General features: G+C 44.4%; 1 protein-coding gene across 1 annotated transcript in view; it reads right to left on the bottom strand.

Annotated features, from left to right (window-relative positions):
• POLD1 (DNA polymerase delta 1, catalytic subunit) overlaps window positions 1-22,632 on the bottom strand; it is a 388,959-nt gene extending 366,327 nt beyond the window's left edge. Inside the window, exons 1-3 of the mRNA XM_082274252.1 lie at window positions 22,496-22,632; window positions 18,492-18,690; window positions 10,991-11,101 (exon numbers count right to left, since the gene is read on the bottom strand). Of these exons, the coding sequence (XP_082130378.1) occupies window positions 10,991-11,101; window positions 18,492-18,681 (301 nt within the window). The 5' untranslated portion in view covers window positions 18,682-18,690; window positions 22,496-22,632. The remainder of the gene's footprint in view (window positions 1-10,990; window positions 11,102-18,491; window positions 18,691-22,495) is intronic.
• Between the last annotated feature and the right edge of the window lie 654 nt (window positions 22,633-23,286).

Genomic DNA, 23,286 nt, shown 5'->3' with positions numbered 1-23,286 from the left:
CTCCGCCCAAGGAGTCACCAAAGCATCCACTCCGACTTAGAGTGGATCCCTGGTCCTGGACACAAATCTCTTCAACTTGTTGTTGAACCTGGATGCCAACAGATCTATGTCTGGGACCCCCCAGCGTAGGCAGATTGATTGAAAAATCTCAGGCTGTAGGGACCATTCCCCTGGAAACATCTGTTAATGGCTCAAAAAATCTGCCTGCCAGTTCTCTATTCCTGGAATAAAGACTGCTTGTCAGGCATGGCACAAACTTCTCTGCCCGGGACAGGATGATATCCACCTCTTTCTGGGCTGACTGACTCCTTGTGCCTCCTTGATGGTTGACATAAGCCCCACCGTGGCATTGTCGGATAGCACCCTGAAATGACCCCGAAGTCTGGGAGTCCAGTATTTCAAAGCCCAACTGCTCGGATTTCCAGAATGTTGATGGGGAGAAGTCTCTCTACCCAAGACCATTTTACCTGGACAGTGGCTTTCTCCAGAACCGCTCCCCAGCCGAGGAGACTGGCCTCTGAAGTCACCACATTCCAGGTCACTGGAAGAAAGGATTTCCCCTTCTCCAGATAACTGGTCAACAACCACCAATTCAGACTGACATACTCTTGGTACCAGAGACATGGACCAGTCTAGAGACTGAACCCTTCCGGGTCCATGTAAACAGAATGTTGTGTTCTGTAAGGGTCTGGCATGGAATTGAGCATATGGAATTGCCTTGAATGCAGACACCATCTTTCCTAGTAGCATCATGTATAGAAGGAAATCTCAGCCTTATTACGGACCGAACCAGATCCTTTAGGTTTGAGACCTTTCTTGCTGGCAAGAATATCTTTGCCCGTACCGTGTCCACAAGAAGACCCAGGTATTCCAGACGCTGGACCAGCTGCAATGCTGACTTTACTAAGTTCAGTATCCAAACCAGACGTTCTAGAAAATGTAGGACATTGTAGGACAAGTGGAGGACATTTCGGCTTAAAGCCAAAGCCGATCAATCCTATTAGTAATAGATCCTCCAGATATCCTATTACAGATATCCCTCCCAATACTGGAGCTAGGACCTTTGTGAACACTCTTGGGAGCGGCCGCTAACCCGAAGGGCAGGCCACAAACTGTAAATGATGGTTTACTATCGCAAAGCATAGAAACCTTTGATGGGCCTGGAATATAGGCACGTGAAGATAAGCATCCTTGAGGGCTATGGATGCTAGAAATTCCTCTCCCTGCAGGGAGGCTATGACTGAACAAATTGACTCCATACGGAAACTATGAACGTTAAGAAACTGGTTTAGAGTTTTGAGATCCAATGCCAGAAAGAGACCTTTTTAGGGAACCCAGATAGTTGGGGCCGTCTGGAATTAGAAGCACTGGTAGTATGACGGCTGGGGATCTTAAAGGAGGACGCATGCTCTTACTTTTCACAGGTAGCAACCCCCCCCCCCCCCAGATCTTTTTGGATAGATTTCTCCAGATAATCACCAAAAAAAAGGCGTTCACCCTGAAAAGGGACACCAGCCAGTAACTTTTTACATGATAATTCCGCAGATTAGCTCTTTAACTAAAGGATAATGCACATATGCCCTGTTATCAGAGCAACTCGTGATATTTGTCTTATGGAGCCCGTAAGAGCACCCACTGCAAAATATAAAGTGCGAGGTAGATCTAACAGATCTTCCACAGACTCTCCTTGAACTGTCTTGGACACTCGCTTCATGCTGTCTTTTAAAGACTGACACACTTCTCTGGTAGCTACTGCTGGTTGTATCGCAAATCCTGCAACCGCAAGGGAGGCTTTCCATAAAGATTCCAACTTCTTATCTGCTGGATTTTTAAAAACCTAGGCATTATCCACAGGGCAGGTTAAACTATTGTTAACCGAAGAATTGGCAGCATCCACAGTGGGTATATATCATTTCTTAGTAAACTTTTTCCTCCATAGGATACAATAGTAAAAACTTTTTAGGAGGAACAAAAAAATCCAAATTGCCCTTAGTGACATAGGTTGTGGCAGAAGCACTAGGGGTAGCTACAATGCCTGACAACCGTAATGGCTCAAATAGGCTAGTCGCCTCTGTCTGCTCAGGGGCAGTAGACAGAGGAAGCATGGCTAGGACCTTCAAGGCCTGAGGATGGCATCATAGTGCCCCCTTCCAACTGTGCCCCCCCCCCCCCAGCCCTCTTTGGGGCAGACATTGCTTTATAGCAAGACAAACTTGAGGTACTAACTTCAGTGCACCCAAGGCTCATGCCAAGCTTATACAGCTTATCATACACAGCACTGATTATCTCAAGATACAGGACCCGTATGTGCCAGTAATCATACACCCACAGTGACTCATGCAACCCTGCTGCTCTGTGTCCCCTTCAGCCTCAGTAGAGGCTAGCACATCTAAATCGCGCCCATTTATGCTGTACTGCGCATGGGTGGCGTCCAGGTGCACGGCAATTGCATTAAAAACACGCCCTCCATGCGGCATACGCCTGTACTTTAAAACAAAGATTCTCGTGCACGAAAGGGCCCTCGCCATAGACACGCTATCAAGGGAGGAGATGAACATGCAGGCACTTATGCGCCAAGGCGAAAACAGCAGCCACATGGGGTAAGAGCAGCTTAGGCTGAATTTTTTTTGTCACAGCTAAAACCTTTCAGGTGATCAGCCCAGAACAAGAAAACAGTGTGAAAACAATAGGCAAATAAATAATGTTTAACCAAACTTTGCATCCTCCAACAACTGCACAAGCTCATAAAATCACAATTGATATAAATAATCCCTGAGAAAAAGACAGAGTTTTCAACAAGATGTATTATGCATAGCTTAACATCCACAGTCTCATGCACACATTGGTTTGCCACAGCTGATACCTTTCAGGTAATGAGCACAGGTTGAATACAGTGTGTCAGAAAAGCAAGCACAGAAATAATGCTTAACAAGATGTTCTTTGCCTAGGCTTTAACATCCATAGTCTCATGCAGAGACTCACATGGCACTCGTCTCTGTTATCTTTTTAAAGGGAACAGAATCTAGAGAACACTCATCGAAGTAGAGTAAGGTGTCAGTTAGCCAACATCCCCAATTGCAAAAAGAAACCCCCCTGAGGGAAACAGGACTTTAAAGGCCAAAGGAACACCACAAATTATATAAAAAGTATAAATTTAATATTGAAGGTTAAAAATCACAGCAATACAAGTATATATAGAAAAAACAATATATGTTAAATACAAAAAAAGGAAAAGAATATAAAATCATATCCAGAACACCCTACGCGCTTCGGAAGTACCCTTCGTCAGGGGTGTGGATATGGGAAATCATATGTGTAAAAGTAGTAGCATATGCAAAAAGGCAATATATACAATCATTTTTTGTGCGTTTACATATTGAGACAAAGTCATATATGACAAATTATGTCAGCTGTATTTTGTGAGCACATACCATGGGTTAATCGGCTAACCACATAGAGATGGAGTGTAGGTCCAGGAAATAAGCAAGAAGAAGAAAAGACCAGGAAGCAACATCAACAGATGGATTAGAAAGGTAATCCAAAAGTGTCTCCAACACAGGTCCCTGGAGAGCCCATATATAAATAAAAGTAAAAAAATAGTATTTCAAAAAAGGCCAACATGTTTAAAGAGCTTGTTATGGCGGCAAAAAAAAAAAAAAAAAATTAGAAATAAATATAAATAATAAAAATAAAAAAGGGGGGTATTAGAAATAGCGATGAAAATAATAAAAGTTATATACCTGTGTGAGCAGGGCAGCTAAATGCTTATCCTTACTAGTAGGACAAGTAGCAGAGTAACGACACATATATCTGTTGGATACTTCAATTAACCAGCAAAGAAAAACACTGGTGATCAAGAGATATGGATGGGATAATGAAAGTTCAAGCCTGCAGACTGCAAGGTGCCAGTCACTGTGAAAAAAATCGTAAAGTTTGGGTTACATAGTTCATCCGGTTCAAAAAAAAAAAAAAAAATAGTATTGAAAACCCAACCATACAATCCCATATACACAATCCTATACCCGCTGTTGATCCAGAGGAAGGCAAAAATAAACCCCAGCAAAGCATGATCCAATTTGCTACAGCAGGGGAAAAAAAATCCTTCCTGATCCCCCTAGAGGCAATCGGATATTCCCTGGATCAACTTTACCTAAAAAAAAATTTTAGTACCCATTTATATTATGTACTTCTAGGAAAGAATCCAGGCCTTTTTTAAAGCAATCTAGTGAGCTAGCCAGAACCACCTCTGGAGGGAGTCTATTCCACATTTTCACAGCTCTTACGGTGAAGAAACCTTTCCGTATTTGGAGATGAAATCTATTTTCCTCTAGACGTAAAGAGCGCCCCCTTGTCCTCTGTGTTGACCTTAAAGTGAACAACTCAACACAAGTTCACACACATACATTGATCGATAAGGGGAGTGGAGCTTGCTAATTGCAATGGCCGCATGTGTTGATCTGTGCTGCTGAGAGCACTCGCCACACCTGAGGGGGATGAGTGTTGAATCCTGATCGCCAAGCCACCAGACTTCCAGACCTGCTTAGCCATCCGGCTGCTTCATCTCTCTAATGGATGCCGTAAAGGTACCTACAGTGCTCAAGGGACATTGATATCTAGCTCCAGCTCCCTAGACCTGCCTAGTCCAGGCTGTTCGTGGATGAGAGGGACGGCATACAGAGGATACATACAGACAGCATACAGAGGATCAAGAGGTTCCGATACTAAACCTCAGATATATGCATATATATGCATATAGGCATAGCTGCATCTGTATAGCTGCATAGCCGCATAAGCTGCCCCTCACTGTCTCTTACTGCTTGTAGGCACCCAGGTCGGATCGGGTCAGCGATCAAGGGATACTGGTACACGCCTCAAACACGCATCTATTTGCCCATGGCCGCACAGCCGATCAGCTGTTTTTTTACTGCTCTTGCAGTCCGTGGACATTCAGGCTGAGATAGTGTTAAAGAGATACCGGCATACAGCCTCAGACACACATCCATTCAATATAACAAATAGCCGTGTGGTCATCTTTTTTTTTTTTATTTGCCTGCCTGCTTGTTTGCCTTTGCTTAGCCAGAGCTTAGATAAAATTTAAAATCAAATCAGCTGTCGGTGCTTTCTGCCTTTTTGTTATCGACATAAAACTGCTTGTTTGCCTTTGCTTAGCCAGAGCTTAGATAAGCATAATCAAGCCGATTCAAAACTCAAAATCAAATCAGTAGTTGGTGCTTTCTGCCTTTTTGTTATCTACATAAAACAGTCTCAGTATCTTACTCACTTCTCCTGTCCATCTGTGTACAATGTGCATTACTTGTGTACCTATTGCCAGCATTATACCTACATCATACCCACATACCTACATCCCTGTACTCTGCCTGCACTTCTTTATGGTGTGCATCTTGCACCCTCCATCTCTGTGTTTATTATTTTACCCACATTTTTTCAGAAGAATTTTGAAGAAACTTTGAGGATCTAGGAGTAGGTGTAGGTGGAGTAGTGGGCAGTGCCAGAGGTAGCAGAGAACAAAGAGGAGTTAGCTGGTCTGTGTCGGGGCACAAATGAAGATGTATCAGGCAGTGGGGTTGGAGATGCCAAAAACGCCAGCAAAGACGACAGCGGGATGTTCCCCAGCCGTGGAAACTAACACTGTATTTTCCAAATAAAAATGAAGGCTTACACCAAAATGGTGCCCGGACCCGACCACAGAGAGCAGCTATCAGTGCCATCGGTGTTCTAGGGGAAGATATAATGCGGGAAGTAGATGCAACAGAAGCCACGGTTGCAATGAATGCAACAAACTTTGCAGGATCTCCCCTAACAGAAGAAAGAAATATACTAGAATCAACTGATTTGGCAGGAGGACTTCCTCTAACATCAGTGCAAGCAGATCTGGGAGAAACTGGACGGTCAGAGGCTGAGGCTGGGGTAGTTCATTACGTAGTCTTGTGAGAATAAAAGAATCTAAAGGGTTAGGGTTTAGTTTATTTTTAATTTCTCTAATATGAATTTCCTGCAATATTTTATCTATAGAGGATTGTAGTATTTTTTTTGTTTTTGTCCCTAGTTGTATAAGGATACCCAGTATGTATGCCTTGTGGGCATTCCATATTATTGAAGGGGAGATGTCTGCGGTGTTATTTATTTCAAAAAATTTATTCAGATGCTTTGTTAGTAGGGTATAATTAGCTGGAAGTTGGATCAATTTATTGTTGCAATGCCAGGCAGTTCTACAAGATCTAACACAGTCGGCTCGCAGCGTAGAAGTAAAGGTGTGCATGGTCTCACCTGATTAAACATAAATCAGTAGGAGGGTATAAGTATGGTTCATTTGGAAGATTATTATTGGGCATCCCAGTTGGTATCTCTCAAGCCATGGTTCTGTAATGATATAGACACCCGATGGGTTCAGGTGGAAAAAGCCTTAACCAAAACAAAGCACCTAATACACTTGATGATAAGATAGCAGACTACTGGAAACCGGTCCCAATTCAAAATATCCCTATTACAGTAAAAACATCATTAGCATGGAGAATTCTCCTAACGAAAAATAAATCAGACTCTGTAAATCAAAAAATAAAGATACCTATAAAAACAATGGAAATTCTCATACCCTGTCTATATATTTCTAAATGGAGAGATTGTAATATATACTGGATTGAAGATTTGCTAGAAGGTATAAGACCTAAATCATTTGAAACACTTCAGCAGATATATAAACTTCCAAAATCTGAATATTTTTCTTACATACGAATAACTACATTTCTTAGTCAATACCCATTACCAACATTATTATTGCCCCAACGGTTATATGATTACTATACCGCCTTTCCCGAAAGGAAGAAAGGTATTTATTTTATACCACATTAAATTCTAAATCCATATTCCAGAAGACAAGGCCTATGCTAAAATGGGAGATAGAACTGTGTCAAACGTTTATGAATACGCAACGGGCCCAATACCCTATAAGATATCCCGGTGTGTTAACCATTGGGAATTAACAAAGAAAATTCTCTCTAGATGGTATCGGACTCCTTATCGACTCTTGAAATTTCATCCGACACAATCGCCACTGTGTTGGCGAATGTGTCGACAAACGGGCAATTTACACCACACATTATGGGCTTGTAAAAATCTAACAAGCTTTTGGAATCAAATTTTCAATTTTATAGCAAAAATAACAGGCACAGTTATTGAACCAAACCCGGCATTAGCCCTTTTAAATCTAGGGATAGATAGATATCCGATAAAGATACGCTGAATTATAGCCCATATATTGGTAGCTGCGAGGTTAACGATAACTAGACAGTGGTAAAACATTGAAGTCCCTAAATTAGCGGAGGAAATAACATCTGTTAGATTAATGTACGAGTATGAAAAGGCATTGGCGTTGCGTTTTAACACAATGCCGATGTTCTTAAAAAATTGGGAATTATGGACCATCTAGATTGGTTATTAAAGGATTGACTAGCAAGGATTTAAAATTCCAAGGAGGAAATTGTGTATTCCAATTGCTCTGAGTGATTATGAACACTAATGGTGCAAATTATTTCTTGCTCATGTTTTATGTATATATCTTTGTATTGAAGGAATTGTAGATGGATGCTCCTTTTCCTTTTTTTTTTTTCCCTCTTTCCCTCTTCTTTTCTTTTTTTTTTTTCTTTTTGATTGTGAATTTTGATTTGTATTGTAAAAAAACGTAATAAAAAGGATTTAAATAAACACCAAGTTCACTATATGAACCCCTTATGTATTTATATATGTTGATCATATCCCCCCTTAATCTCCTCTTCTCAAGAGAGAATAAATTCAGTTCATCTAATCTTTTCTCATAGCTGAGGTCCTCCATGCCTCTTATCAGTTTGGTTGCCCTTCTTTGCACTTTCTCCAGTTCCCCGATATCCTTTTCAAGAACTGGTGCCCAAAACTGAACTGCATATTCCAGATGAGGTCTTACTAATGATCTGTACAGGGGCAAAATTATCTTTCTCTCTCTCTCTCTGGAGTCCATGCCTCTGGACTTTGCTTGCTTTGGAAACAGCAGCTTGGCATTGCATGCTATTATTAAGCTTATGATCTACCAGAACACCCAGATCCTTCTCCGCTATGGATTCCCCCAGTTCTCCACCTAGTATGTATGATGCATGCATATTCTTAGCCCCCCAAGTGCATCAACATTAAACCTCAATGGGTTCCCATTAGGATTTGCATACATAAAATGGCGGCCATTAGGACCTGTAGGCCGTGGAGCGCACGGCGCCGCCCCTAAGAGATGGGGGGCGGGGTCATGCGCGCCACGGCCTCTGAAGCAGATAGCAGGCATGGATGACCAGGCGCTCAAAGGAGAGGACCACCCCTGTGGGTCGCCCATCTGTTGATGTTTCTTCCTGGTCTTTTCTTCTTGCTTATTTCCTGGAACTACACTCCATCTCTATGTGGTTAGCGGATTAACCCACGATATGTGCTCACAAATTACAGCTGACATAATTTGTCATATATGACTTTGTGGCAATTTGTAAACACACAAAAAATGATTGTATATATTGCCTTTTTGTATATGCTACTACTCTTATAACCTTTATTACAGAAAAGCGATTTATGCTTACGATTTCTATATCCACACCCTGAGGAAGGGTACTTTCCTGAAACCAGTGCTTTATCACCAGACTTTTGTGATCAGGATATCATTTTATATTCTTTTCCATTTTTATATTTACCATATACTGTTTTTTCTATGTATACACACACACATGTATTGCTGTGATTTTTAACCTTCAATATTAAATTTATACTTTTTACATAATTTGTGGTGTTCCTTTGGCCTTTAAAGTCCCGTTTCCCTCAGGAGGGGGAGGGGGGGGTTTCACTTTTTGTTTTAAGGGAATAGTGCAAAAAATATTTACAATCTGCAATTATGCCAGCAATTTTTACCTTCAAGGTTTGCTGTATGTGAAAATATTTTAAATTGGACTCACTAGTCCTGCTGCAGGATTCTGTGTGAAGCAGGAATCCAATCTTCACCCATCACGACGAGCTTTGTCTTGGAGTCCTTCAAGGACTGGGTCCCCTTGTTTTAGAGGGGCCATGGCCTTGGACCTATAAAGCACCCTGCACGGAGCGCCTTTGGGGTTTGATATTCCAAGGGTCTGGATCCCAGGGTCCAGCGCCTAAAAAAGGACAGCATTACAGGCGAAACCTCATATCTGCTTCCTGAGGCTCAGGTACCATCTTTTTAGTCTATTGACTGTTTAGGATGGATCTGATAGCTAACCCCTTAGATTCAGTGATTTTTGATCGGGGTCTGTAGCATAATCTTCTTTCTTCTTCTTTAAAACATAAAAAATATGTGGAGCGACTCTCCACAGTCACCATCACCTTTAGACACTGGAGAAAAATCAAAGGCACTACCTGTTTGGGAGGGGTTATATAGGGGGACATCTCTGATTGGTTACCAGTGTTCTTCCTTCACCTGAAGGTGGCTATATAACCCATATGTTATGATTTAGGGCTCTGTGTCCCATGATGTACGATAAAGAAACACCCTTTTCTTCCGTTCCCCCAGGCTCTGATACATCTGGTCATGGATTCCCAGGGTGGTATGGATGGCTCCCCAGAGATCCTCTACCTCCTCCAGGGAAAGCTTGAAGCGAGAGGGTCTAGAGGACTCGCCGTCCAACCCCTCTCCCTCCGACTCCACCTGGGAGCCTAAAGAAATGCTAACTGCCGCCTCCTTAGCTTCCTCTAGCCCCCCCCCCCCATGCCCGGGGAGCTGTTGCAACATTCTGCTGTGCTGGCGGGGGGGGGGGGGTAGCCTGGGGCTGTGGGATCGGAAAACCAGAAAACAGTGTTTAAAACAACTGAAAAATGTTAGAATGCATTTTTTTCTTTCTAAAACCGGTGTCTTACTGTATGGTTCAGGCTGCTCTATGTATGGCTGATCAGTACAGGGGTTTTGACCTGCTCCATTTCCAACCTGGGTCAGTTTATCCCTCCTTAGGACAAACTTAGGACCCTAGGATCTCCTAGAGGCACCATACTGATGCCAAACTTAGTATGGGCACCCAATCAACATGTCTGCAGACCAGAACTTCTGACCTCAAGTAATCGGACAGCCTCAGATGGGATTACAGACACACCATACAATGCCCATTCTTCACTGATGCCGCCAGGTCACTGCACTGAGGATTGTTCCCTCGATAGGGCCATGAATGCCTGTCCCCTGGCCTGCTCCTACGCGGTCACCAGGGGTGCCCCTAGGACCAACCACCACCAGGGTCCCAGTACCACCTCTCCCAACCATCAAGAAGAGTCCACACCCGGGACTCATTGGGTAATACAGAAAAGGAAACACACACCCCAGGGTTCTGCTTACCTTTGAGTGACTGGTGTAGGCATTGCCAGGGGCAGTGTGGGCCACCTCTGTCTCAGACATCTCCCACTGAGGATCATGGTGGTCCTGCCTTTCTAAGCCGCTCGCTGACCCCTCCAGCAATACAGGGTCACACCAGCCAGTGCCTGGCTCTCTCCCATAGACCGCGGCCGGAACCCGGAAGCCATGGCACCAGCGGAAGTGCAAGTCCCTACCAGACATGACGTCCCCTGGCAATGCCCCCCTGGACAGGCTCATCAACTATAAATATAACCAAACAGAGACTGCATCTGAATGGATGCTGCTTGCGTTCAACCAACAATTTGCAACCCCTTTCTTCAATTTTTTAATAATGGAAGTCACATGGGAGGAGGCCAGTAAAGTCATCCACTAAGCGAATGCCAGCTGGTTTAATAGAAACTGGATGAAATTTAAACAGTGTAATGCCAGCCAAACTCAGAAATTATTCAAGTGATTAGGAAGACAGGAAAGCCTCTATCAGATCAGCAAGACAGCCTACTTTTATCTTTTATGACCAGATCCCCTTTAACCAGCATCTTGGCCATAAATTGTTACTACCAACATGAATTTAAAAGAGAAATATACTTATCTGTAACTTACCCACATAATGGTCCAGTTCAATCTGATGAAAGCACACGGAATCCTTAAGAGGATCAATATGGGGAAGAGGAGGCCGGAGCCACTTTGGTGAAATCTTGTCTGACAGTTTCACTGAAGTGATTAAAGTGTAAAACAAAGTTATATTTCATAATATAAATTAAAACATTACATTGCACTTATCACATTAAAGTTGAACTGAAGGCAAAAATACACCTTTTGTCATGTAGGGGTGTTCTAATCCCTTTCCACTCAAATCCAAAAAAAGTTTGCCTTTACTCATACTTTTAACACTGGATTTATACTATAGTTTAATCATGCTGCTTTTGAATAAATTTTTCTTATGGTAAGTTTTAACAAAGCTTAAAGAGTAAAAAAACCCACAAATGTTCAACATGTTAAAGCGGATTTCCAGTCATTTTTTTGATTATTAAAAGTCAGCAGCTGACTTTTTATAAACAGCCACTCGCTTGTTCCATGGTCCACTGGGGTACTCACCCCAGCCGTGTTCGCTCCGTGTCCTTCCTCAGCAGCGCCGGCATCTATACTTTTGGCACCCAGCTGTGACAGCTTGCAGCTTCACAGCCAGGTGCTCACTGCCCATGCACAAGCGTTGCTGCACTCTGTGACTGGTCCTGAAGTCTTCTAGGACCCATTATGTGTCCTAGAAGACTTTGGGAAGAACTTCTGCTTCCGATCGCCTAAGGTGACGAAGTCGGAAATGGGAGCAGGTACTTGTCAGAAACGGATACCTTCTCCCACCCTTCCTCCCCAAAAGCTTGGGTTTTACAAACAGGAGTCGGGGAGGTAGCCCTAAAGCAGAAGTTCCACTTTTGGGTGAAACTACGCTTTAAGGCTTATCAGTCCTTAATGCAGTGGCTGCATTAGTTTTCTTTTTCAGGCTTTTTGCCAGGCAGTAACACACTTCCTGTCCTATGGCGATTATTCACCCTATTATAAAGACATATAAAGAACCAGTAATCTCACCCTATAAAACATAGAGGTGCCTCTCATAAAATTAAAATATCATTAAAAAAGTGAAACTCATAATTTACATAGATGCGTTACACACAGAGTGATACATTTCAAGCATTACTTTCCTTTAATTTTGGGGATTATGGCTTACAGCTAGTGAAAACCCAAAATTAGATAATAGAAGACCAATATAAAAAAATTGGATTTTTGTCTTACCGTAAAATCCTCCCCACCCGGACAGACTAGCATCTGCGGTAACAATTGTCCAATATAAGGGGAGGAAGGATTTTCCTTGTTTGAGCGTCAGGAACTGAAGCCACCATATCAGGGCCCCCCTGGTCACCTGGCTCAGCTGGACCTGGTTGTCGGGGGAATTTGGAACTTTGTTCCATTTGAGAAGGATTTCCTTCTGGAGGATTCTCGTGTGGAACTGAGCGAAAGAGACTGCCATGCAGGACGACACCATCAGTCCCAGAATTCTCATACAAGTCAGAAGGGACAACCATTTGCTGGACAGCAATAGCCGAATCGCAGTCTGGAGTTTTTGGAGTTTGTCCGGAGGAAGAAACACCCTGGCTGAGGACGAGTGCAAAGTCAGGTCCAGATATTCCAGTCTCATGGAAGTTCTCATGGTAACCTCAAAGTTTGTCACCAGCGCCGTTGAAGACTCCGCACAGAGAAGCAGATTGTCCAGGTAACCCAGGACCGATACCGCCCGATGGGGTAACACTGCCAGGACCAGAGCCAAGACCTTTGTGAAGACCCGAGGAGCAGAGGCGAGACCAAAGGGTAACGCCACAAACTGATAGTGATCCTCTCCCATGGCAAAACAAAGAAACCGTTGATGTCCTGCACATATTGGGATGTAAAGGTAGGCATCTTTGATGTCTATGGAGGCCAGCAAATCCCCCTAATGTAGGGAAGCCACCACTGTGCGAACGGATTCCATCTTGAATTTTTGAATTCGCACAAAGCAATTCAGTGCTTTTAAATCCAAAATTGAACGCACCTTGCCTTCCTTCTTGGGGACCGAAAACAGGTTTGAGTAAAAGCACTAAAAACGCTCCGAATTCAGAACTATTACTCCTGGTTGTAAAAGGTCCTGCACCGCCCCAAAGGGAGCCTGAAAGCATTGAAAGGGAAGAACCTTACCGGAGAGACGGAAGGAAACTCAATCTTGTAACCCGACCGTATGACCTCGTGTACCCACTTGTCTTGTATCCGGGATAGCCACAGGTCCGGGAACCGGCAAAGAAGTCGGGCGGCACAGTGGTGTTGTGGTTAGCACTTTCACCTAGCAGCAAGAGGGTCACTGGTTCGAGTCCCAACCATGACACTTCCTGCCTGGAGTTTGCATGTTCTCCCTGTGCCAGCGTGGGTTTCCTCCGGGTACTTCGGTTTCCTCCCACACTCCAAAGACATGCTGGTAGGTTAATTGGATCCTGTATAAAAAAACTGGCCCTAGCAAGTATGTATGCGAGTTAGGGACCTTAGATTGCGTAAATTGACAGCGCTATATAAGAACCTGAAATAAATAATAAAATAAATAAAGATGTCCCCCCACCCCAGATACGGGCAAGGGTGCACCTTCAGGCCGAAGGGGTCTTATCCGCAGGTCTGGAGAAAACCAATTTCTGTTTGCCAGACCAGGGTCGCTTGGAGCCACCCGAGGGGGCCTTGAAGGCCTTTGATCCCTTATCACTTGACCCTGAGGGACAAAAAAAAAAAAATGTTTGTGCTGAAAAGGAGGGACTCCGTCTACAACGAGGATCCTTAACTTTGTTAGCCTGTGGGAGAAAAGTACTCTTACCCCCTGTAAGACCTTTTATAATGTCATCAACGGTAGCCCCAAACAGGCATCCCCTTGAAAAAGTAGATCAGATAAAAGGCCTTCTTGGAGGTCTGCAGACCAACATTTTAGCCAAAGTATACCTCGAACAACCACTGCCGACACAGACAGTCGCACCAATAGTGGAGCCACACCCAGCAAGGCATCACAAAGAAATTTAAGCCCCTGAATCAACTGGTCCACCAGCATCATAAAGGCGGGGGGGGGGGGGGGGATCTTCCCCCTCCAGGTCACGGCGTAGTAACTTAGCCCATTCGGTCAAGGTTTGTGACACAAGGGCAATAGTAAACACCGGTCTGAGTGCAGACCCCGCCAGGGAGCACATATTGCGGGCCACAGACTCCGCCTTTCTATCCACCGGATCATTAAAGGACGGTGAATCCCCCACTGGAATCATGGTAGCTTTATCCAGTCTGGAGACCGGAGGGTCCACTGTAGTCCACTTCTTTATAAGGGACTCCTCAAAGGGGAAGCGCCTAGCAATCCGCTTAGGCACCCCAGGGGGTGCGCTTTGGGCGGTCCCACTCTTTTTTTGACCATGTTGCCAAAATATGCGGAGATATGAAGATACGTTGCCGCTCTGGATGGCTTGTGAGTGCCAAATGTAACCCGTGCCTCAGTCGCATCCTCTATTTTTAGGGTCTCACGCACAGATACAAGCAGTATGACCACCAGCGCCTTTTCTTGCGCGGTGGCAGAGGGAGAGGTGTTATCCTCACTATGAGAGGAGACAGGGCACGAGGCAGTAGACCCGGCAGGGAGACCTGCGTCTGCGGTGGCTGAATCAGATTCAGAATCTGGACCATCAGTTTAGGCGGGGGGCATTTTTTGGTACTTAGCCCCTTAAAGGCTGCCTCCACCGCCAAAAAAAAACGCCTCTAGGGACTCCAAAAACATGTCCGCCATTGATTTTTAATGGGGATCCACCGCAAAATGGCCGCTGGGCTCACAGAAACATAGCGGCCTACATGAAAATGGTGGCCCTGCACGGCCTGCGGAGCTTCTGGGAGCCTCCAAGGGGACCCCCCCAGCCTCCGGGACGGGATTGACAGGATGGGGGCCCCTGGTAGTGACAGGTGAGTCCCCCCTGCACGATCGATCGTCCGGTCGCCGGTGGTGCACCCCCCCCCCCCCATCATCGATATGATGCCCAGCCCCAGCCCCCAGGGTTAGCTGCAAGCGCCCCATATCCTCAGTAGGTGAGGGGAGGAGGGTGCGTGACAGGACAGAGGGGAATCCCGGGGGTCTGACCGTCCTAGGAAGGGGCCGCGTCCACCCAAAACCCGCCAGGGGGAAAGATTATTCACCATACCTGGAACAGGCGGGCGCCATCTCCTGACAGAACCCCTCTCCGCCGAAGTGGGAGGGCTGTCTGCCAATAGGAACGCTGCGACTTGGGACTAGACCCAGTCGTGTGCGACCTGGCGAGACGTTTAACTCGCAGGGCCAGTACCCTTCCGGAGCCGACCTAGCATGGAGCTGGGGTCTGCGTGCATTTGCGGACCGGTTGGGGTGACCACTGGATCTATATATCCAGCCCATCGCCCAGATCCGGCTTAGTTGCTTGTAGATCTCACAGGAAAAAAATCCGGAGAAAAAACATAACTAAAGAAAAACTTTTTGGCAGGACCACAGATCCCAGAAAGGAACTACGTCCTTACTCCTGACTAGGCAGATTAAAACTGACACCTTATAGCAGAGAGGGGGAGTATACCTCCTGGGACTGCCCATAGGCATAGCCAGAACTTTTTTTCTGCCTAGTGTCCTACTCCTGTAGGGGGCAGTATAACCCTACTGTTATGAAGAACAGAGACTGCTTCCGTCGATGAACGATAGAGAAAAAGGATTTTTAATACAGAAATGTTGGCTTACTGAAAAGCATGTCCATGTACAGTATACTATGTACGCAATACTTAGTTGGGGCTCCTTTTGCAAGAATTACTGCATCAATGCGGCATGGCATGGAGGTGATCAGCCTGTGGCACTGCTGAGGTGTTCTGGAAGCCCAGGTTGCTTTGATAGCGGCCTTCAGCTTGTCTGCATTGTTTGGTCTGGTGTCTCATCTTCCTCTTGATAATTCCCCACAGATTCTCTATGGGACTTAGGTCAGACGAGTTTGCTGGCCAATCAAGCACAGTGATATCATGATCATTAAATCAAGTATTGGCACTTTTGGCAGTATGGGCAGATGCAGGTGCTGCCGGAAAATGAAATCAGCATCTCTATAAAGCTGGCCAGCAGAGGGAAGCATGAAGTGCTCCTGAATTTCCAGGCAGAGGGCTGCGCTGACTTTGCACTTGATAAAATATAGTGGACCAACAGCAACAGATGACACGGCTCCCCAAATCATCCCTGACTGTAGAAACTTAACAGTGGACCTCATGCAACTTGAATTCTGTGCCTCTTCACTCTTCCTCCACCCTGGGAGCTTGATTTCCACATTAAATGCAAAATTTTCCACAGTCCGTGATGATTTATGGAGCCAAGTCATCTGGTGTTGGTTCAATGTATTTTATCAAGTCCAAAGTCAGCGCAGCCCTCTACCCAGAAATTCTAGAGCACTTCATGCTTCCCTTTGCTGACAAGATTTATGGAGATGCTGATTTCATTTTCTGGCAGGACTTTGCATCTGTCCACACTGCCAAAAGTACCAATACCTGATTTAATGATCATGGTATCACTGTGCTTGATTGGCCAGCAAACTCGCCTGACCTAAACCCCATAGAGAATCTGTGGGGAATTGTCAAGAGGAAAATGAGAGACACCAGATCAAACAATGCAGATGAGCTGAAGGCCGCTATCAAAGCAACCTGGGCTTCCATAACACCTCAGCGGTGCCACAGGCTGATCGCCTCCATACCACGCTGCATTGATGCAGTAATTCATGCAAAAGAAGCCCCATCCAAGTATTGAGTGCACACTATACTGTACATGGACATATGTATACAGAACAATATTCCAGGGATGAGGTGCATGATATAACGTTGTCACCGAGCTGTAAAAAAACCTCCATTACAAAAATGTACATGGACATACTTTTCAGTAAGCCAAAATTTCTGTATTAAAAAGGTGTTTTTTTTTTTTATTGGTCTTATGTAATATTCTAAATTTCTGATACTGAATTTTGGGTTTTCACTAGCTGTAAGCCATAGTTATCAAAATAAAAAGAAAGAAATGCTTGAAATATATCACTCTGTGTGTAACGCATCTATATAAAAATATTGGAGTTTCACTGTTTGAATTGAATGAAATTACTGAAATAAATGAACTTTTGAAAGATATTCTCATTTTTTGAGATGCACCTGTATATATCTGTCAAAAAAGCAGACTGCATGTCCTATGTATTGGGCACAGGGAACAGGCAGGCTCCAATCAGTTACTGATATACCATTCCAATGAGTAACTGCAGGCTGGGCACTGTCTCTACACAAAATTGTCAGCTTTTCCTAACCACTCCAACACACTGACAATATGGCTGCTAATGCCTCGTACACACGCAACGATTATCGGCCGACCGATCGGTCCAGTGTTGTTGTGTTGGTTGAAATGTGCTCTAGACTGCGCACTAATTTTCTCGGCCAACAAAAACCAACTACAGAAGTGATGTCATGTGCTGGTTTACTTTCCGTGTGTTTTTTCTTCTCTGAGCATGCCCAGTCTTCCTCATCTGATTTTTGTCTGCCGAAATCTGTACTGACTGACGGAAAATCGGCCGTTATGTTGACGGCCAACAAATATTTTATAGCCTGCACACCAGATTTTTTTCAGCCGAAAAGTCGAAGTCGGTTGTCGAAAGCATCATACTAACAAGCTGAAAATCGGCCCGATCGGACGTTGGCCGAAAATTCGCGGCCAACTATCGATGCATGTGTACGAGGCATAAGAGATCATCTGGCTAAAGAAATAGGGGCTGGGTAATCCATTGCTTGAATAGCTATTGGCTCTTGTAATGCAGCAGACCAGGAGCAAAGGCTACGCATTTCAATATAGGCTGTACCTTATTTCTGGTGGCAAACCTACAAACATTTCAGCCAAAAGTTAGCAATTCATGAATCCTAAGGATTTGCCATAAACCTATTGTTGTAGCAGCGAACCTGAACCTCATTCCTAGTAATCAGTGATGAGCTGACATAGCCTTTACATGAAAAGTTCACCTTTTGCCAAAAAATAATAAATGCACATTTTTTTTTGCAGGTAAAAAAAAGTGCATTTTTATTTTGGCATCCTGTAAAGCATTGCATCAGCGATCAGCAGATTGCAGATCATCTGTTAGTGTATCTGCTTGCTCGTACTTCATACAGGAGGAATCAAGGAACTACCATAGCGCTCACATCGCTGTGGTAGTTCATTGAGAACTACAAGCTAGACTTGTAGTTTTTCATTTACAGAACTCACCCGGCTGAGTTTTTTAAAATTGCGACAGCTAGCCAGGGGGGGAAGATCCCCTGATAGAAATCAATGGAGGGGAGGTCCTTTCATAATATTTCACATGTTACACCCTGAATAGGGTGTAACATGTTATGAAAGATGTACTCATCCTTTAACCAAAGACTTTAGGTAAAGTGGAACATCATTCTCATATTAGGATATATTTCAGCTTTCAAACACAGCAAGGCATCTGGCTCCACTATGTTTTCAGTTTTTGTGATACAACCCCACTGTTGGTAAGATTTTACCTACCGACAGGCAACACATCTGCATCAGAATGTGCTTCATTCATTTCAAAGGCCATATCTGCTTCAACTTCATCCAGGAATGCCAGTTCCTCTTCAAACTGCGAAGGGCCATCATCCCAGTCTGATTTTTTCTTTTTGGCCTGGGAAGCTGGGAAACCTCTAGCAGAAATCCCTTTTTTACGCTTGAAATCCATTCTCAAGGTCTGTGAACAGAACACATTAAGTAAAACACAGTCTTATCAAAGTAAAAAGCAAAATATTTCACATCAGGTACGGTTGTTTACCCAGATCTGAAGCTTTCCATCAGCCTAAGCTACTTTACAGCCATTTTTTCAACAGCTCACTGGATGGCACCACATATAACAACACAGAAGCACAACACACCATGGTACCGTTCAGTGACATAAATAAAGCTAAAAAAAAAATAAAAATAAAAAACAGCAGGCAGTGAGATGCACTGAAACAGTCACTGCATTGCACTAGTCTGCACTGTAAAATATTGTTTTACCATTCTGGCTAGTGTGGTTGTAGCTACAGCCCAAGCCATGAAACTTAGGGCCCTTTCACAAGGGCGTTGCGCATGTCCGTATATCATCCTATTTGTCTGCGGATGATATACGGACATAATGAATGTCAATGGCATTGCGGATGTCAGCGGATGACCATCGGCTGACATCCGATTTTCGTCCTTTCAGTTCTGTTCCGTTTTTTTGGAACTGAACCCTATTTTTGTTCAGTTTAAAAAACGGAACGGATGCAAAATCGGATGTCAGCGGTGTCATCCGCTGACATCCGCAATGCCCATAGACATACATTATGTCCGTATATCATCTGCAAACGGATGGGATGATATGCGGACATACGAAGCGGATGACAAGTGTCATCCGCTCCGTGAAAAAAAAAAAAAAGGGCCGGAGCGGATCGCAATACGGTCCGCTCCGTGTGAAAGAGCCCTTAAATTTGGCCAAACTCTATAGAGTATCAAAGTAATGCCACAGCAGACACAAGTTCTTGTATCTTCCCATCACAGCTCATGTCCAAAAAAAAAAACAGAAGAGCCACCAACAAAACCAAATCAGGTTCTTGATGCTTAAGCAGCCAGTTTGGGGAAAACAAAAGAAAACGGGAACTGAGAAAGTATACGGTATCCAAAATATAGATACCCTTTATAACTTACCCACTCACTGCATCAATAACCAGTGGGGCTCAAAGGCCAAAATAACAAGCATAAAGAAAAAGCAGGCAGGCAAGGAGGACCGCCTAAAGGACCTAAAGATATAACCCACCGGGGTGTAGTTAGAAAAACAAGAGTTAAAGTAAAAAATAGCAAAATTAGAAACATTTATTGTTGAAAATACAAAAAAATGTTCTAAAAAAATATCAAAAGGAACCGTCCACAATAACCAGTAAAAAAGACAACGTTGTCTTGAACCCACTACTTAAGAATCAGCGCCTGATGCCACACTCACAGCCCAGTCATACTAAATAGCCACATAATGCGTGTGTGTGTATATATACACAATCATACATGGGGAACCGCCACCAGGGGAGGGTCGTTCGATCGCCTGCAGGAGCCTATGCACGTTTTTACCATCTAATTGGATCTCTAGCTTGTGCTAGCTCCCTTTACTTATTTTCTCATTGCTGGCTGATGACAGTTAAGCATCTATTAACCCCTAGATGCACTCTTCCATGTGGAGAAGGTATTATACTGATGCATACTTTACCTGTTCCTGTATTGGCTTACGTCACCCTCCTCGTTAGTTCTACCCTGCGCTATTGCCGCATTTTTCTCTACAGTACTATACAGAATATCCTATTATAAGTTCCAGACTAAGCTATTTGCAGCGAAACATGTCGAGCGATGTGAATACTTGAATACAGCATCAACCGATCTTGATGGACGGCAGTCTCATCCTCTGTCACCCTTCACCAGATCTCTTTGATGTGATGTATCCACCCACACTTGGTTATTAACCACTTGCCGACCGCCGCACGACTATCTACGTCGGCGGTCAGCCCCTCACAGGCAAAGTGACGTAGGGCTACGTCACTAGCTTGTGAGGGTCTAGGGAGCGAGCGCGCGCCCCCGGAGGCGTGCTCCCGCTCCCGCGTGGTCACGGACCCCCCCGCGCGTGTGACCGGCGGACCCGATGTCCGCCGGCCACTCTGCGATCGGCGGGGGAGAGGGAGAAAGTCAGGCAGCTTGTGTAAACAAGCCACCTGTCATTCTCCTCTCTGTATGAGAGATGATCATATGGATCTACTATGTAGATCCGTTGATCACTCTGCATACAGCTGAAGCCACAGCCAATCACAGTAAGAATCACGCCCCTAGGGACACACACAGCCCCTCCCTCTTAAATAAAGTTAACCCCTTCACTACCAGTGTATTTTTACAGTAAGAGTGCATATGTATAGCACTGATTACTGTAGAAATGTCACTGGTAACCCCAAAAGTGTCAAAAATGTCAGTCAAGGGTCCGATCTGTCCGCCGCAATGTCGCAGTACCGCAAAAAAAAAAAAAAAAAAAAAAAAAAAAAATCGCAGATCGCCGCCATTACGCGTTAAAAAAAAAACAACAAAAATCTTTCCCTTTGTTAGTAAACGCAATAACTTTTGCGCAAACCAATCAAAATACGCTTTTTGCGATTTTTTTTACCAAACTTAGGTAGCATAAAACAAATTGGCCGAAAATGTTAAAAAATTTTGATTTTTACATTTTTTTTGGGGGGAATTTCATATAAAAAAAAGGGAAAAATATTGCTATTTTTGCAAAATTTACGCTCTTTTTTTGTTTATAGCGCGTGATCAAAAAAAAAAAAAAAAAAAAATCGCACAGGTGATCAAATACCGCCAAAAGAAAGCTCTGTTTGTGGGAAAAAAAGGACGCCAAATTTGTTTAGGTACAGCGTCGCACGACCGCGCAATTGTCCGTTAAAGTCACGCAGTGCCGAATCGCAAAATACCCCCTGGTCGTTTAGCAGCCAAATCCTCCAGGGCTTAAGTGGTTAAAGCGGAGTTCCACCCTGGAATACTTTTTTTTAATAAAAATACCCCGCTAGTACATTCCACAATTGATAGCCTCTGATCTGTCCCGGGTTGCACTTACCTTTTAGGACAAATACTTACCTTGAAAAAGTATTGTCCAGCGCTGCCATCTCAGGTGTGGGCAGCTTGAAGCCAGCGTCCTCTTCTGTGTCCTCTTCCGTCTTCTTCGGTCCCATGATGCACTGCACCGGCCCCGCCGTCACTTCCGGCGCGCGCGCGGCATGCCCAGAAGCTGTTTAGAAGGGAATGACACGCGCCCCGGAACTGACGTCGGGGCCGGTGCAGGCGCATTGATTCCTGGGAGCGATGACGTTCAGCTCCCAGGAATCATTGCAAAGCCAGGAAGTGACGACTCGCCGCGGCCGCCGAGGGGAGGAAGAAAGAAGTAAGGTAAGTATATTTACTTCTCTACGAGGTAAGTAAAAAAAAAAAAAAATGCGATTATCCATTTGTTTTTCAGGTGATCCGGAGCGAGAAGATGGAGGTAAGTATCATTTTAGGGTGGAACTCCACTTTAAGAGTTTTGTAAAGTCTGTTATTCTGTACTAATTATCAATCAGCTCCACTGGTATAGTGATTTATCTATGCCTTGTTTGAGGCTAAATGTTTACATTTTACTGTAAAACCCTCTTTTTTAAGAATCTACAAATAAAATTGTGTTTAATACTTTTGTGCCATTAAAGTCCTTGCCTTCCCAACCACTCCATATTCAATATTCCTGGTGTGACACATTTAGATTCCTCACATGCGAAGTACCATCACCCCCATAGAGCTGATTTTACACATGTGATTGAACACTCTCCATTACTGGGACTGGAAAACTACAAAGCCAGCAAACACCCTTCTACAGCACTGCTAGCATTCCCTCCACCCATGATGTGTCCCGCTTCTCATACACCCCTGACAGACACCAAGCATCCCCACCTCTGTATACAGCACACAGATACTCCACTTACTTCCCGTCTCTGTAATATGCTTCCACTCTCCCGCCAAACCTACGTCTTCCTGCACGAATCCCCGCCCCCAATGGTCCTTGTCGCCATGACAACGAGACGCCATTGAACCCCATTACTCGGAAGAGGGATTCTTCCGGCGCGTGTAGATGATGTCACTCATGCTGTGTGTGCTAGGAGCGGGTCACGTGGTACAGTCAGGAATAGGCGGGGGGAGTGATAGAGTGCTGAGCAGAGTGAGATAGAAACGTGGTGCTGATATTCAATAAGACTGCACACCATAGGGAGTTTCAGCTGATGGCGAAGGAGCTGCAGCATTGTAGGGAACAGAGATATTGTGCTGGGGATACATTCTCTGTGTGATAACAGAATATGGCTCATCATGGCTGTAATTCGCCAGGATAAGAAGATGAAGGATGATGCCAGGGAGGGAATGTGCTGGAGAAGTGGGCACTTGCTACCTCTCAGGATAGTGCTGGATTAATGTACAACTAAAGGCAAAACTCTTATTTTGTTTTGGTTTTCTTACACACGATAAGAAAATCGGAAGTTCAATTTCTTCCCACGAATGATCTGCCGATTTTCAGATCGTTAGTATGGTGCTTTCGACAGCCGATTATGAATTTTTGTACTGGATGTGCAGGCTATAACATTTTTATCATACGTCAACACAATGTCAGATTTTTGTTTAACCACTTGCCGACTGCTGCAAGTACATATAATGCGGCGGTCAGCCCCGTGCAGGCAAAGTGACGTATCGGTACGTCACTAGCCTGTGAGCCAATAGGGGGCAA

The sequence above is a fragment of the Pelophylax lessonae genome, assembly GCF_965119305.1.
Source record: "Pelophylax lessonae genome assembly, chromosome: 12".
NCBI lineage: Eukaryota > Metazoa > Chordata > Amphibia > Anura > Ranidae > Pelophylax > Pelophylax lessonae.
Note: the sequence above shows the minus strand (reverse complement) of the source record. Positions and strands in the feature narration are given on the sequence as shown.